At 44.6% G+C, this 15,078-nt stretch overlaps 1 protein-coding gene across 1 annotated transcript in view; it reads left to right on the top strand.

Moving 5' to 3' along the window:
- Positions 1–15,078, top strand: part of COL15A1 (collagen type XV alpha 1 chain) — a 75,863-nt gene that overhangs the window by 46,863 nt on the left and 13,922 nt on the right. Inside the window, exons 25-32 of the mRNA XM_033169365.1 lie at positions 139–192; positions 284–343; positions 1,723–1,791; positions 4,321–4,362; positions 6,387–6,426; positions 7,653–7,730; positions 11,411–11,457; positions 14,260–14,370. Of these exons, the coding sequence (XP_033025256.1) occupies positions 139–192; positions 284–343; positions 1,723–1,791; positions 4,321–4,362; positions 6,387–6,426; positions 7,653–7,730; positions 11,411–11,457; positions 14,260–14,370 (501 nt within the window). The remainder of the gene's footprint in view (positions 1–138; positions 193–283; positions 344–1,722; positions 1,792–4,320; positions 4,363–6,386; positions 6,427–7,652; positions 7,731–11,410; positions 11,458–14,259; positions 14,371–15,078) is intronic.

The following is a 15,078-nucleotide window of genomic DNA, read 5'->3' as shown; positions in this document are numbered from 1 at the left end:
CGAATTCATTATTATGTACAAATGTGTGGCAGAGGCACTAAAATATGGCTTTATTTCCAATAAAGCGCACTGCACATATATAGGCATTTGTTCTGTTTTCCTTTCTCTCTGTTTGTAATACTTCTTTTTTTTCTTTAGGGGCCACCTGGACCTTCAGGACTTAAAGGAGAACTTGGTTTCCCCGGTCGGCCAGTGTGTATATTTCTATTTGGGGGAAGAGGGGTATTTTAAAATAATTTTTCTTTTGGCATAAAGCATTTATGTGCTGTTATCTGCCTTTCAGGGACGTCCTGGCCTGAATGGGAAAAAAGGCATTAAAGGTGAACGGGGCGTAACATTATATGTAAGTCCCACAGAAATGAAGAGTTCTTATTAACAGTTAAAGAAGATGCAACTATACTCATAGCAAGCAAAAGGAAGCTGTATTCCATGCATGAATTAATTAAGAGGAAATTCCTTTTTGTATAGGCACTGGCTTGTGTGGGGACTGGTCAAATTAACCGAAAGGGTTATCCAGAGGATATGATAACCCATTCTCAGAAGATATGGTAGCCAATGTTCAGATATCCATGTTCAGAGGATACTTCTGAAACCAATTGCCAGGGGTTACACAAGAGACACAATAGAGGTGAAGGGAAGGGAAGATTTGTTTGGAAACACTCTCTGTCGTGTATGGTGAGGCCTTATCCCTAAAGGGTGAGGTTGTGCTGTTTTTTTTTTTTTAGTGTGGCCTGTCTTGTAGCAATCACAAGGTCGATGGGGTGTTTCAAACACTGCCAAATTATCAGTGTCTTTCGTTATGAGCTGGGGGTGGACAGAGGTTTATGAACTGTGTAGGAGAGCACGGGATGCCCCAATTGATGTGAGTAAAGGTAAGGCGCTGGTATGGTGTTGGAGAATGGATGGACAAGCCAGTACAGGGGAGCATAAGTTAGACGGCTGGCGTATATCCCCTGCTTTGGACCTCCCCAACCAGAGTGTCTGTGGTTCCTCTACTAGCAGGCAGTTCTTGGGCATGCTGGCTCTATATCTTAGAGTCATGTTGGGTCAAATCTTCCACATTTATTGCTTGTTAGTGGATGAGGAGACCAGTCTGTGCACAACTGAGTCTTGGGTGGGAAAGCTGGGAGGAGTTGGTCTGAGTTGTGTCCTCCTGGGTACTCACTTCATTGCCAGAACAGAGCCACTTTTAGCAGGTTATTCTGCCCCCCAGATGAGTGGGATTCAGCTGGTGCTGATAAGAAGGGGAGGAAGGGGGTGTGGTGGATGTGGTCCGCCCCAGGTGTCATCCCTGAGGGGAGTGACATCGCTGCCTTGCCCCCCCCCCCGGACGCTCCCCCTGCCCCTGCAGTTGGCTAGCCCCGCCCCCGGGTGCACAGCTACCTCCATCTCTGAGTAGGGATGGGGGAAGGAATCTGTATAATTCGCATTCAAAGCCACCTGGTTCAATCCAGGTGTATCATGACCCACATCAGATCACGAGCACATATCAGAATCTGCAGCCTTACTTTTTAATGATATCTAAAGGGATTTCTCACAAGATTAAGCCCTACTGTGTACACTTGTATGTTCAGAAACACCACCAGACAAGGGGAAAAAATAGCACTAAGATTAGGAAACATATTGACATGCTATATTGAAATACATCAAACAGCGGTGAGGCAGCCCCTGGCCTTTGTTGGAAAACAATCCCTGATGCTTCCCCTGCTTTTATCTTTCTAGGGGCCTCCTGGTTTGCGTGGGTTACCTGGGCCCCCAGGACCCCCAGGTCGTGTAGTTTTCATTAAAGGAGTAAGTACACCCACATTTGTCATCTCATTTGGCTCTATCCAAATTGAAAAAACTTAAGGGAATTTTATAGAGACACTTCAATGAAGCTGCCATCTTCAGAGGCTCTGGTTGTCATATGCCAGGGGCATCGGTGATTTGTCTTTGTTTAGCTCTAGTTGTGAACTTCCCAAGGGCTTGCTACTGCTGGACACAAAGAACTCCAAGGTGATAAATTATTGGTGTGATAGTTTTCAGAGCTAGAACATTGTTTGGGAAATGCTGCTAGACAGCTAAGCGGGGAACTTTTCGAGGTTGCTGTGGAAAGTGATGGCATTTGCAGTTTGAATGCATCATCAGAAGCTTGAAATGAATCCTCTCTTGGAAGAATACACTTTGCCCCGGATGCAGTCTGAATATGGAAAATAAGAAAGCCAAGTTTATTACAGGAAATAATACATGTTGTATAGGAAAGAGCACGGTTCCAGTTAACTAAGGTGGAAGTGCAAAGAGCCATACTCTCTCCTTCACCTCTGCAGGAGAGAAAGAGACAAAGAATCATAGAATCATGGAATAATAGAATTGTAGAGTTGGAAGGGATCCCTAGGGTCATGTAGTCCAACCCCCTGCACTGCAGGAATATCAAGTAAAACATCCATGACAGATGGCCATGCAATGTCTGCTTAAAAGCCTCCAATGGAGAGTCCACTATCTTCTGAGGGAGTCTGTTCCACTGTTATCAACTGGATACTTCCTCTTAAACACAGTTGTATCAAATAGGAGTTAATCCATAGGTATTATGATAATAATAATAATAATAATAATAATAATAATAATAATAATAATAATAATAATTTATTATTTATACCCCAGCCATTCTGGGCGGCTTCCAACAGAACATTAAAAAGCAATAATCTATTAAACACTAAAAGCCTCCCTAAACAGGGCTGCCTTCAGATGTCTTCTAAAGGTCTGGTAGTTGTTTTTTTCTTTGACATCTGGTGCAAGGGCGTTCCACAGGGCGGGTGCCACTACCGAGAAGGCCCTCTGCCTGCTTCCCTGTAACTTGGCTTCTCGCAGTAAGAGAACCGTCAGAAGGCCCTCGGAACTGGACCTCAGTGTCCGGGCTGAATGATGGGGGTGGAGACGCTGCTTCAGGTATACAGGACCGAAGCCATTTAGGGCTTTAAAGGTCAGCACCAACACTTTGAATTGTGCTCGGAAACGTACTGGGAGCCAATGTTAGTTCTGGTCTCGGCGGCCGCTCCCAGTCACCAGTCTAGCTGCTGCATTCTGGATTAGTTGTAGTTTCCGGGTCACCTTCAAAGGTAGCCCCACATAGAGCGCATTGCAGTAATCCAAGCAAGAGATAACTAGAGCATACACCACTCTGGCGAGACAGTCCATGGGCAGGTAGGATCTCAGCCTGCGTACCAGATGGAGCTGGTAGACTGCTGCCCTGGATACAGAATTAACCTGCGCCTCCATGGACAGCTGTGAGTCCAGAATGACTCCCAGGCTGCACACCTGGTCCTTCAGGGGCACAATTATCCCATTCAGGACCAGGGAGTCCTCCACACCTGCCCGCCCCCTGTCCCCCAAAAGGTGGAGAGAGGGGGAGGAAGGGAGGTCAGCAACCTTGAGAGTATCAGTCTTGCACCTGAGGAAAGGTTAGCACAGGTTAGCTCAGAAAGGCAGTATAGGAAGCTTGGGGGGCTCCACTATCTATTCTCTCCTCATAGAGACTTGCCTGCCTTTAACACAAGCTGAGTTGCATCCTGACACTTCCAACAGACAGTTGCTCACAGCTGAAGATTGGGAAGAAATTTGATTCGGTTTGCATTTGAATGTGAACCCACCTGATTCAGTTCCCCAAACAAACAAAGAATGAGACACAGCTTTCCTTCCAAAATTTCACTTCTCAAAAGAACTTTGTGATGCAGGTTTCCAACCACATAATGTGTATATTAGGGGGAAATGCATTTTTAAACAAATAATACATTGGTGAAAAGGAGGGGAACTACATGAAAAATGAATATATTAAACAAACTTGCATAGGAAAAATGTGCACTAAAATGCTGACACTTTTCAGCAGATTTGCCCCTCTGATCACTGTAAGGTGAATGTGTGTAACTGTAGCTATCTTGAATTCCATGAAAATAAGACAGGGGATAAGTAAGTGTAATTTTAAAAGACCAGACTTGTTTATTTAATATTAAAAGCCACACCAGGAGGAAACAACTGATAAGCAAAGAATCGGCATCAGGAGGAGGGAGTTGGCAGTTTCTCTGCTCCAAAATACCTCCCCAAGTGGATTTCTCTTGGCCTCTGATGTGTAGTTTGGTCTTTAAAAAATTACTAGAGGTACCCTAGCATATACATTTTCAACATACAGACTGAAAAACCATCCCAACATGATTTAGAGAAAAATACCCCACCCCCACCCCAAAAAAGTGCTTTGGAGAAGAGTGTGGTCTTACACTTTTATTAATATATTGCTTTTATAAATAATTAAATAGTTACTGTATTTATTTTCCTCCAATTTCTGAACAGACAGTTTTTCCAATTTCTCCCAGGCCTCAGTGCAAGACAACAGTGAGTTATTTACAGTATCTATCCATTTTTCCTGGATAAACACGTGTGCTTATATGTTTTTTGTTCTGTTGCGCACCTGTCCTAAAAAGGCCGCATGCTGCATGTGTGCTTTCAAGGCAGGACCAAATGGTTAAGGTCACAGATAGCAGTGATAAAGTAATTATGTGCAGTGCTTTTCTTTTAGGGGTGCCAGTACTGCGTACCCTTGTCTTAAAACACATATGGGCAGCCTCCAAGCCACCCTTGGCCACTCTAGGTGTTGCCTGTGAAGCCCCCAGGAAGCCCCACCCCCTTCCTCTGTTGACCCCCCCATCAGTTGCACAGTGGGGAAAAGACTCCTGTTTCTGTGCTGTGATTTAGGCTGCAGCAGGAGCCCTTGGGGGCAGGGCAGGGGAAGAAGAGAATAGCAGCATGACAACAAACCTTTTTAAGGTTTAAGCTGTGTTCTCAGTACAGTACTCCCCATGCAGCCCAGGCTGCTGCAGACAGTGATCTTAGCATAGATTGCCTGTGTGCCTTCACTGGGAGTGGAGTGGGAATGTTTAAGGTGTGCGTGTGAGTGAGTGAGAGCTGGAAGAGTATGTGTAGGTGCGCATGTATGTGACTGTGTAGCCACCAACCCACCACCCACTACCGTAAGCAGACCTCACAGCAAAAAAGTTTGCTTACCGCTGTCTTGGCAGAACGTTTTCCTTGAAAGGAGTGGAGTAAGGACAGTGATTTGGGAGATAGTTTGTGTTTTAGTTGTCTGTTGTTAGACTTCATTTTAAAATATAATTTACTTTTACTTTTAAATACCTGTCCGTTTAAAAACACTCTGTCAAAAGGAAACATTAATGTTAACGTACGCAACCCGGTACAGCAAAGCAAATCCATGTACTGCTTCATCTGTATTATGTTGCCCATCAAAGTTCTGTTGATATCACTTGCTGTAGGTGTGTGGGGCTTAGTCACATCTCAGGAAAGCTGTAAGAAAATGGAATGTCCTGCTTCTGTCCCTGAAGTCTCCAGTTAGAGATGGATTTCAGGGAGCCATATGGTACCTGCCCTATATCTTTCCCCCTTTGGGGCCAATAGCATCTTCCAAAGTGGTTCAGATTGGGAAACTAGCACCATTGGGGAAAGTATGCCAGGTGGTGTGTTTTGAAGAGAAGCATCTATACAATTAGCGATAGAAGCGCAAACACAACCACTTATTTTCAAATTCACATTCTGACCTCAGTTGCACTGTGATGCTAAACCAGAGTAATCATAGTGGCTCAATTGGATTCCTCTAACGTCGTTGGGTTGCCAACAGTGTCAGCTAGTACCTCCTTTGGTACCCGCAGCAGATCTCAGTAAATATCCCTTCAGAAATCCACAATTCACAAGCGACTGTTTGCTCATCCTGCTCAGGTCCTGTTTGCACTGCCTCAGCCTCTCCTACACTGCCCGTATTTCACTGGGTGTCAGGAATAGAGATGCACCCTCTCTTCCAATCTGAACCAGGAAAAGGGCAGCAAACTTATCTCTCTCAACAAGTGTGGCGGCGGCTGATGTAGGTGCTTTTTTTCCATTCACAGAGAATATGACTGCACCATTTGGTGATCATGTATCTTTTCCTGCTCATTTATATGTTTTACCATGTCCCCACAAAAACTAGTTAGTGACTGGCACCCACTGCACTTTCTCAGAATTCCAGAAGTGCCCACTGACTCAAAAAGGCTGGCAGGGGAAATACCATGATCACAAAAAGGCTGGCAACCCCTGTTCTAACCTGGCATGTAGAATTTTCTTGGAATGGCAAGATTACATGCTGCTACATGTCAAAGAACCTGACACTAAACAGGCCCTGACCAGCTGATGTTCAGGCATTGGTGCTTGGGTATCCCAATACATTTTACATAAAGCAAGGCTGCTACTAACAGTGTGGGCTGCGCTTGTGTACTAGGACTAGAAGTGTCGCCAAAGATGCAGCATAGAGAGATCTGTAAGGCACTTAACGTTATTTGCATTTTGAATATATTTGCTCTCCATCTGTGCAGGCAGACACCCCTTACCCTGGAAACCCAAATGTGGCCGATGGTAAGTTTGTTGGTAACAGGGGGCCTGGTTGCTTGTAAGTTCTAGTGATGCAATGATAGGGTTATTTTCAGAGTCCAAAATGGAGTGGGGTGGTGGATGATGGATGATGGATTAGAGAGGTCTCTTTCTCCTCATCCCATGAATCCATTTAAGACCAGACTGCAGACCATCCTGGCTTGAGTCTAGTCGAAAATGGATTTTGATCAGGCCCCAGAGGCTTGATTATTTCCATAGAAGGATTGGAAATGAGGAAGCTATCCATTCATCCATCACCAGTTCAGAAGATTTCAGCGCTGGTTAGTGACTCCAGAGCCAACGACTTCAGCTAACAATCTGGATTACAATGAAGTTCATATGACATGTTCCCAATCCCATACTATCAACAGTGTTCCAATTTCCTAAACCTTCATGCACCAAAACTTCATGTAAATTGGGACACTGCATTATAGTGTAGGGAATGAGAAGGCCAAGGTCACAAAGTGATGGGCTCATGAATGCAGGGATCAAGCCTGAGTACTCTGATTGACTTCCCTTCAAAAATGACTCCATACAATCACTTTGTGCCCTTCTGCAATCAGCATTACTGTGACTTTCCCCCTGAGCTTATTCTCATGGGGTTTAAGATGGCTCACTTATCTCAGAGAAAGACCCGCTGTTCTCACAATTGTTCTTGAGCTTAGTGTGGAATAGGTGCTTCCACATGAAACTGGCTTCAAAAGTACAAGTAGATAAATAGGTACCACTCCAGCGGGAAGGTAAACGGCGTTTCTGTGCACTGCTCTGGTTCGCCAGAAGCGGCTTAGTCATGCTGGCCACATGATCCGGAAGCTGTACGCCGGCTTCCTCGGCCAGTAACGTGAGATGAGCGCCACAACCCCAGAGTCGGACTCGACTGGACCTAATGGTCTGGGGTCCCTTTACCTTTATATCTATGGAGGACACTTCTCTCCGCAGTTGCAGGAGGAAAGAGAGCAATACAATTCAAGAAAGACATTTGCTGCAGTTATATTTTGTGGCAGGCTACCCTCTTCACTGCCATTTGATTTGGGCCAGCCTTGGAAGGGACCAGGGTGCTGCATTTTAAGGACATCACTCTAGAAATACTGGAGAGTTAAAATGTGGATAGCAAGCAAAACTTTGTGGAAGTCTGCTTTCTGTTTCTCATACCGTGGGTGCCACCTGCCTTGCATTTCTGACCCCCCCCCCCCAATGTAAATATTTTCTAGAAGCAGGTTCCTGGAGTGTAAGCAGTCCACCAGTCATCAAAGGTGAAAAAGGAGACAGAGGCGCACCAGGGCCACCAGGTATTTTATTTTTCATTTATTAATAAATTTGTAGGCCACCCTTCATCCATAGATCTCAGGGTGGTCCATAACATAAAATTATAATATTAAAAACACAAAATACATGATAAAAATAAGAACAAAAATATATCAATGATCCCCCCCCCCCGGGTCAGTAGGAATCCCAAAAGAAGCTGGCAAGGCAGACAAAGTAAAGTAACACATTTTATTTTCCATTTTCCTTTCTATAAAAACGCAAACAAGGCATGGCTCCTTCTGTTTGCAATTTCCCCCTCCACTGAGAATAATTTTGCAGAATTTGCCCCAAGCCGATTAGGGAACTTTACGTGTGTGTGTGTGGGTGTGTGGGTGTTTGCTTTTAAAGGTGATGATGCATGAGAGTACTGTATGCTAGAAGGAAATACACATCATATCCATAAAGCTGGGAAGACTAAACGTTTTTCATTACTGCTTTTGATTTAGTTTTATACAGTTTTCTTTAAAATAACCAAGCAAATAACCAAAGCGAACACACGCACACACAGAGAGAAAAGAGTCGGGAAGGGAGAATAAAAAAAATGGAAAGGCACAAATACAGGATGGGTGACACCTGGCTTGAGAGCAGTACATGTGAAAAGGATCTAGGAGTCTTGGTAGACCATAAACTTGACATGAGTCAACAGTGTGATGCAGCAGCTAAAAAAGCCAATGCAATTCTGGGCTGCATCAATAGGAGTATAGCATCTAGATCAAGGGAAGTAATAGTACCACTGTATTCCGCTCTGGTCAGACCTCACCTGGAATACTGTGTCCAGTTCTGGGCACCACAGTTCAAGAAGGATACTGACAAGCTGGAACGTGTCCAGAGGAGGGCAACCAAAATGGTCAAAGGCCTGGAAACGATGCCTTATGAGGAACGGCTTAGGGAGCTGGGTATGTTTAGCCTGGAGAAGAGAAGGTTAAGGGGTGATATGATAGCCATGTTCAAATATATAAAAGGATGTCATATAGAGGAGGGAGAAAGGTTGTTTTCTGCTGCTCCAGAGAAGCAGACACGGGGCAATGGATTCAAACTACAAGAAAGAAGATTCCACCTAAACATTAGGAAGAACTTCCTGACAGTAAGAGCTGTTTGTCAGTGCAATTTGCTGCCAAGGAGTGTGGTGGAGTCTCCTTCTTTGAAGGTCTTTAAGCGGAGGCTTGACAGCCATCTGTCAAGAATGCTTTGATGGTGTTTCCTGCTTGGCAGGGGGTTGGAGTGGATGGCCCTTGGGGTCTCTTCCAACTCTATGATTCTATTATTCTATGAATACAAAATTCAAGTATATCGCCATGTTACCTTCAACAAACCAGAGATACTTCCTTTTCATAAACCCTAAGCTTTTTTAAAAAAAATGAATGGAATGAAAGAAGGATTAGTTCTAAGCATCATTGTTAACTATGGGATGTGCAGAGGTGGATGTAGAATACCTGTAACAATGCATTACACACACACACACACACACACACACACACACACACCAATTCTGCTTAATATGAATAGTAAATTTCAGTGTTTCTAGGTAATCTGGATCACTTTCTGCATAGCTGAATTCTCGTTTAGACAATTTATCACCATCTTCCACGGCCTTGACTTTCTCTCTGGTATGGAAAAGTCACACATTCTTGAGGGACTGGACAGGTTTGTGTTTTCAAAGATCCTTGTCACATCATAAGCAAGTCTTGAATTCTTGGAGTGAGGAATTAAACAGGAGGAAATAGAAAAGGGCCTGTTGAGGCTAGTTTCTATAGAGACAATTTTCACCACGTCTGGCTATGGTTGCTAGTTGTCTTTAACAATAAACAATATCTTGATTTATGAAAAAGAAAACACTTAGAACATCTGAATGATATGAAACAGGGAATTATGCTGGTTGTTTGTCAAGGTTGCTGCTGTTTAACTCTTTCCTTGAGGATTTGGGGTTACTACTAGGAGTTTGAGTTTTAGCTTTCTTCTCATTGTCTCCAAGGGAAGCAGTTAGATCTCAGTGTAAGAAATGAGAAATGAGTGGAAAGGATAAAGAGAGCTACCGGTATCTTATACCAGCTGCCCCTCTTCTCCCCAAGCCCTGCAGCTTCCAAGTTCCAGCAAGATCTCACTGGAACTCAGAAGCCACTGTGTGACGGACAGCAGAGGCAGACCAGAGTCTGGGGGTGCAGAGCCTCTGAATTCCACCAGAAGGCTGGAGCCTCTCTCTGATTGGCTACCAAGACTGCTGGTCAAAGGGGGGTGGAGCCAGCACTGTGGAAGGGAGAATAAAAGGAGCCGTTTCTGACAGTGGGTTCAGACATTTTTAAAGAGAGAGCTGGAGGGAGAGTTAGTTCTGGTCTCTGTGTGTAACATCCACTCTGAGGAAAATAGCTGCAGCTAGAGAAAGGAGACTGAGCTTAGATTGGAAGATAATGTTTAGTGTCTTGTGAGAACATTCAGACAGAAGTTAACTTAAGGGCTGAGTTTGAGCAGGAGAAGTAGGAGCTGTGAGGACATTGGGTGTCATTCCAGTCATGAGAGGAGAAATCTTCTAGAAAGAGAAGATTCCCAGACCAGTTAAGAGGGGTGTGGTAATCCCCCGTGTCTGTAATACTATTCAAAGTACCTCAGGAGTGTCACTTATAGAATAGGGCAGGCATGTCCAACAGGTAGATTGTGATCTACTGGTAGATCGCGGGGTGTTCCTGGTAGATCCTGGCAGATCTCTGGCCCCCAGCAACCTTACAAAAAAGCAAACAACAACAACAACAACCCAACTTTCCCTTTCTTTCCTTAAAAAAAAGCTCCACAACTTTGGCTTCCTACAAAAAGCTCAACAACTGGGTAGATCACTGCCAGCCTTTTTACAACAATGGATAGATCACTGCCAGTTTTTTTATACTGTGAGTAGATCGTGGTGTATTGGGAGTTGGACGTCCCTGGAATAGGGTAACTGACAGAATGTACCACCTTGTTTAAGAACCAAAGTATTAATCTGTAGTACCTATGCAGCAACTAGGCTAAGGAACTGAAGTGAAATAACTAGAAATAAGCTAAACATTTACCACCTAGTCTAGAAACCTGTAACACCTAACTGAGGAGTAATAACTGAATTAAGCAACTGACATTTAAAAGAAGCTGTGCGTTTACTACCTTGTTTAGAAGCTTGTAACATCCACTAAATTTAGTATAATTATGAATAGGTTAACTGCTTCCTGAAAGAACATTATCTCTTGACACATCCTTTGTTTTATCAACTTTGTTCTGTAAAATAAATCTTTTCTTATTTGTTCAACCTCTGCCTAAGTTTACCCTCACACAAAAACCATACGATAACCCGTGGTGGCTATATTTAGAGTATACATAGGAGGGATCCGCTGCAATTGGTAGCCAGAGCAGTTGGATCTGCTACTAATTGATGGGAAGAGTGGGATGCACTTTCACACTGCTACTTCTCCCTGCTTCTCTGGCAGTGCTGGGGAAGTGTGCAGCAGTGGCTTATGGTAAGGTCTCGCAGGACTCTCGTGAGATCTTCCCAGAACCTGGAAGCTACGGCCACAACCGCTTATCTAGAAGTGGGAACTGCCCCTTGGATTCCACCACCCGAGGCTGCTGCCTCACTCTGCTTCATAGATCTGTGTGGACTTAATAGAAACAGAAAATTCATAAAATTATTTCCTTTACTTTCCAGGTTCCCCTCTGCCATCAACTTATTTTAGCCAGTTAAACATCATGAAGGTAATTCTTTCCTGTTGACAGCTGAATTCTGCCTTGATAAAGTACCATTAAAGGCAATTATTTGTGAATTTTCAGCATAATAATTGCTACGTACACGCTGGCCGTGTTTTTCATAGAGTTTCCCCTTTCCAATCCAAAGAGGGTACCTGTTTCTCTCAGAGACTATGCTGTGCCATGACAGCTTGCACCTTCTCCTTGGCAGAAACATAGTGACATATGAGTGGAAGGATTTGGAGAGAAGGAATAGCCAGGCTAGCACTTATTCAAATGCTATAGATGTGGGGAGCTCCTTGGTGGCCTACCTTGGTACCGATAACATTATATACACCGTGACATTGATGGTATTTGCCGTGAGACGTCTCTGCCAAGGTACAGAGATTGCTTCTCTTAACTTTTCTTCATTTGTAGTCCTCTTCCCCAAACACACCATTAGCCCATTGCTGCTCAGATGATGTAGATACCACATTTTTTGCTTTCCTTTTCAGATGTGGTGTAGAGCAGTGGATTTGGGTAGGCAATATCTACATTCAAATCCCCACTCACTTATAGGTTGTGTGTACAATATCAACTCTTGGGCTAACCTACCTAAACGAGGTCATTGTGAGGATTAAATAAGATGCTCCTATATGTGTCGTCTTGAGCCTGAATCATAATCTAGATCTTCAAATGGATTCCAAAGGCCCAGACCTCTGTCATTCAAAGAATGAAAATGTATACCTACCCACACTTATATACTTGCTGTCCATAATACTGTTTTATATCACCAGCAGGAAATATTTGTATTTCACAATAAATACATAGTATGTATTATTGTAGGGACGCGGGAGGCGCTGTGGGTTAAACCACAGAGCCTAGGGCTTGCCAATCAGAAGGTTGTCGGTTCAAATCCCCATGACGGGGTGAGCTCCTGTTGGTCGGTCCCAGCTCCTGCCCAACTAGCAGTTCGAAAGCACATAAAAGTGCAAGTAGATAAATAGGTACCACTCCAGTGGGAAGGTAAATGGCGTTTCCGTGTGCTGCTCTGGTTCGCCAGAAGCAGCTTAGTCATGCTGGCCACACGACCCGGATGCTGTACGCCGGCTCCCTCGGCCAATAAAGAGAGAGGAACGCCGCAACCCCAGAGTCGGACACGACTGGACCTAATGGTCAGGGGTCCCTTTAGCTTTATGTATTATTATATATTACTATTCAGAAAGAATAGTACCCTTCTGAGTAATACCCCTCCCCACTCTCTCACTATATATAAGGGTCTGGTGACTTCTGTTTCAGTGTATCTGCACATGAAAGCTCATACCAAGAACAAACTTAGTTGGTCTCTAAGGTGCTACTGGAAGGAATTTTTTTATTTTTTATTTTGTTTTGACTATGGCAGACCAACACGGCTACCTACCTGTAACAGCAGGGGCGTTCCTAGCCCCTTGGCCGCCCGGGGCGGGAAGCCAAGAGGCACCCCTGGGGGCGGGGCATCGTGATGGGTGCGTGCGTCATGACGTCATGACGCACGTTCACAGCGCGATGCCACGCCCCTGGGGGAAAAAAAGGAACATAGCAGGCGCTTGAGAGCGCCCGCTTTGCTCCCGCCTTCCCTTTCGGCTTCTTTCAGCGCCGAAAGGGGAGGAAAAAAGGAAGCGAAGCCAGCGCTTAAACACGCCGCTTTGCTTCCTTTTTTCCTCCCCTTTCGGCGCTGAAAGAAGCCGAAAGGGAAGGAAAAAAGGAAGCAAAGCGGCGCGTTTAAGCGCCGGCTTTGCTTCCCCCCCTTCCCTTTCAGTGCCGACAGGGGAGGAAAAAAAGGAAGCAAAGCGGCGCGTTTAAGCGCCGGCTTTGCTTCCCTGCCCGCTTTCTCTTTCGGCCGCCGTTCGTTCTGTCGCCCCGGGAGCAGCAGCAGCTGCTTCTCCCACAGCGACAGAGCGAGCGGCGGTGCGTGGGGGTGACAAGCGGCGGCCCCTCCTGCCACTCCCCACGCACCACCGGTCACCCCGGGAGCAGCAGCGCTGCACAGACGGGGTGCTCGGCTGAGCGAGCACCCCGTCCGTGCAGCGCTGCTGCTCCCGGGGTGACGGAGGGAGCAGCAGCGCGTGGGAGGGGCCGCCGCTTCTCACCCCCACCCGCCGCTTATCACCCTGTCACTGGGGGCGTACCGCCCCTACCGCCCCTCCCCAACGACGCCCCTGTGTAACAGTAAGATATAGTGATACATAAATTTTCTCTGATGGAACTAAGCCTCTGCTCTAATTTACAGTTTATTATTATTTATTAAATTTCTATAACACCCTTCCTCCAAAGATCACAGGAAGGTTTACAATATAAAAAGACAAAAATACCTACTGTCATAACAAACAAAAAACAATAACCCATGGCCACAATTTAAGATCTTTAAACAACACAGTGTCCCTCCCTATACATATTTTATATAACGATATCCTAATAAAATCAGTGGTCTCTTTCTTTCTTTCTTTCTTTCTTTCTTTCTTTCTTTCTTTCTTTCTTTCTTTCTTTCTTTGCTTTTTCCTTATTTACACATACATGGTTGAACAGGTATTATCTAAAGGGAGAAGGAAATATGCTTTAAATATATGGTGGGGATGTGACCATAATGTTTTGGTACATGAGCAAGCTTTCAGAGTTCTAGATCTACAACTGACCATTGCTTGCTCCCTTTCTAACATCCCATACAAAAATATACTGCAAAGCACACTCAAGCTTTGTATCAAGTCAATAAAGTAATCTCTTAGGTTTGTAAAAACGTTAGGTCACATACGGTAGTATTGCTGTGACATGACTTTGTATGCCTTCTCTTTTTAGGGTGAGAAAGGAGTCAATGGAGAATTTGGCCCTAAAGGAGAAAAAGGAGAACCAAATGGAGGCTTTTTAATGTCAGGACCTCCAGGACTCCCAGGAAGACCAGGACCAGTGGTAAGGATTCCTTCTGTATAATAAATGGCCCCGTCATTTATTTATTAATGTCTTTAAAAAAAATTGGGACTACCTGACCCATCCGGGAATTACATGTATTTGCCTTACAGCCCACGTTCATTGTGTGGATATTATCCAACTCAGAGTAGTCCCATTGAGATTAATAGACATGACTAATTTAGGTACATTCATTTCAATGGGCCTATTCTAAGTAAAACCCAGTTGGAAACCACCCTATGTATGTGGTATCTTACATGCCTGATGCTCATCACTCCCCCCCCAGCAACTTTTATAATTCTGAGTGATAAGGAACTTTACCAGAACTTTACCAGAAATATGAGCACAAGAATCTATGTTTGTGCACATCATTTAGGCATTACAGCAAATGTAAATTGTACAAAACATAAGATCTGTATCTGTCCTACTTATGAGAAGGATGGTCCTGTGTCCTACTTTACAGAGGACTGTCTGCTACCAGAAGATGTCCTCTGAAGGGAATTTAAATTTGCCCATTGACATTTAGTACCTGGACAGCAGACCGAGGACTAATCCTCTTGTCCTGCTGCTTACAGCTCTTTAGCACTTAATTGGAGCAAATGGCAATTTGGGTCAGTTCCCCCGGCCCCCCCCCCATTACTCTTTGCTCTGATTTAGAGCTAAAGAGCGGGTTTTCCCTGGGAAAGGAGCAGGGCCAGGGGGGAAACCGTT

The sequence above is a fragment of the Lacerta agilis genome, chromosome 14 (genome assembly GCF_009819535.1).
Source record: "Lacerta agilis isolate rLacAgi1 chromosome 14, rLacAgi1.pri, whole genome shotgun sequence".
In the NCBI taxonomy this organism is placed as follows: Eukaryota; Metazoa; Chordata; class Lepidosauria; order Squamata; family Lacertidae; genus Lacerta; species Lacerta agilis.
Note: the sequence above shows the minus strand (reverse complement) of the source record. Positions and strands in the feature narration are given on the sequence as shown.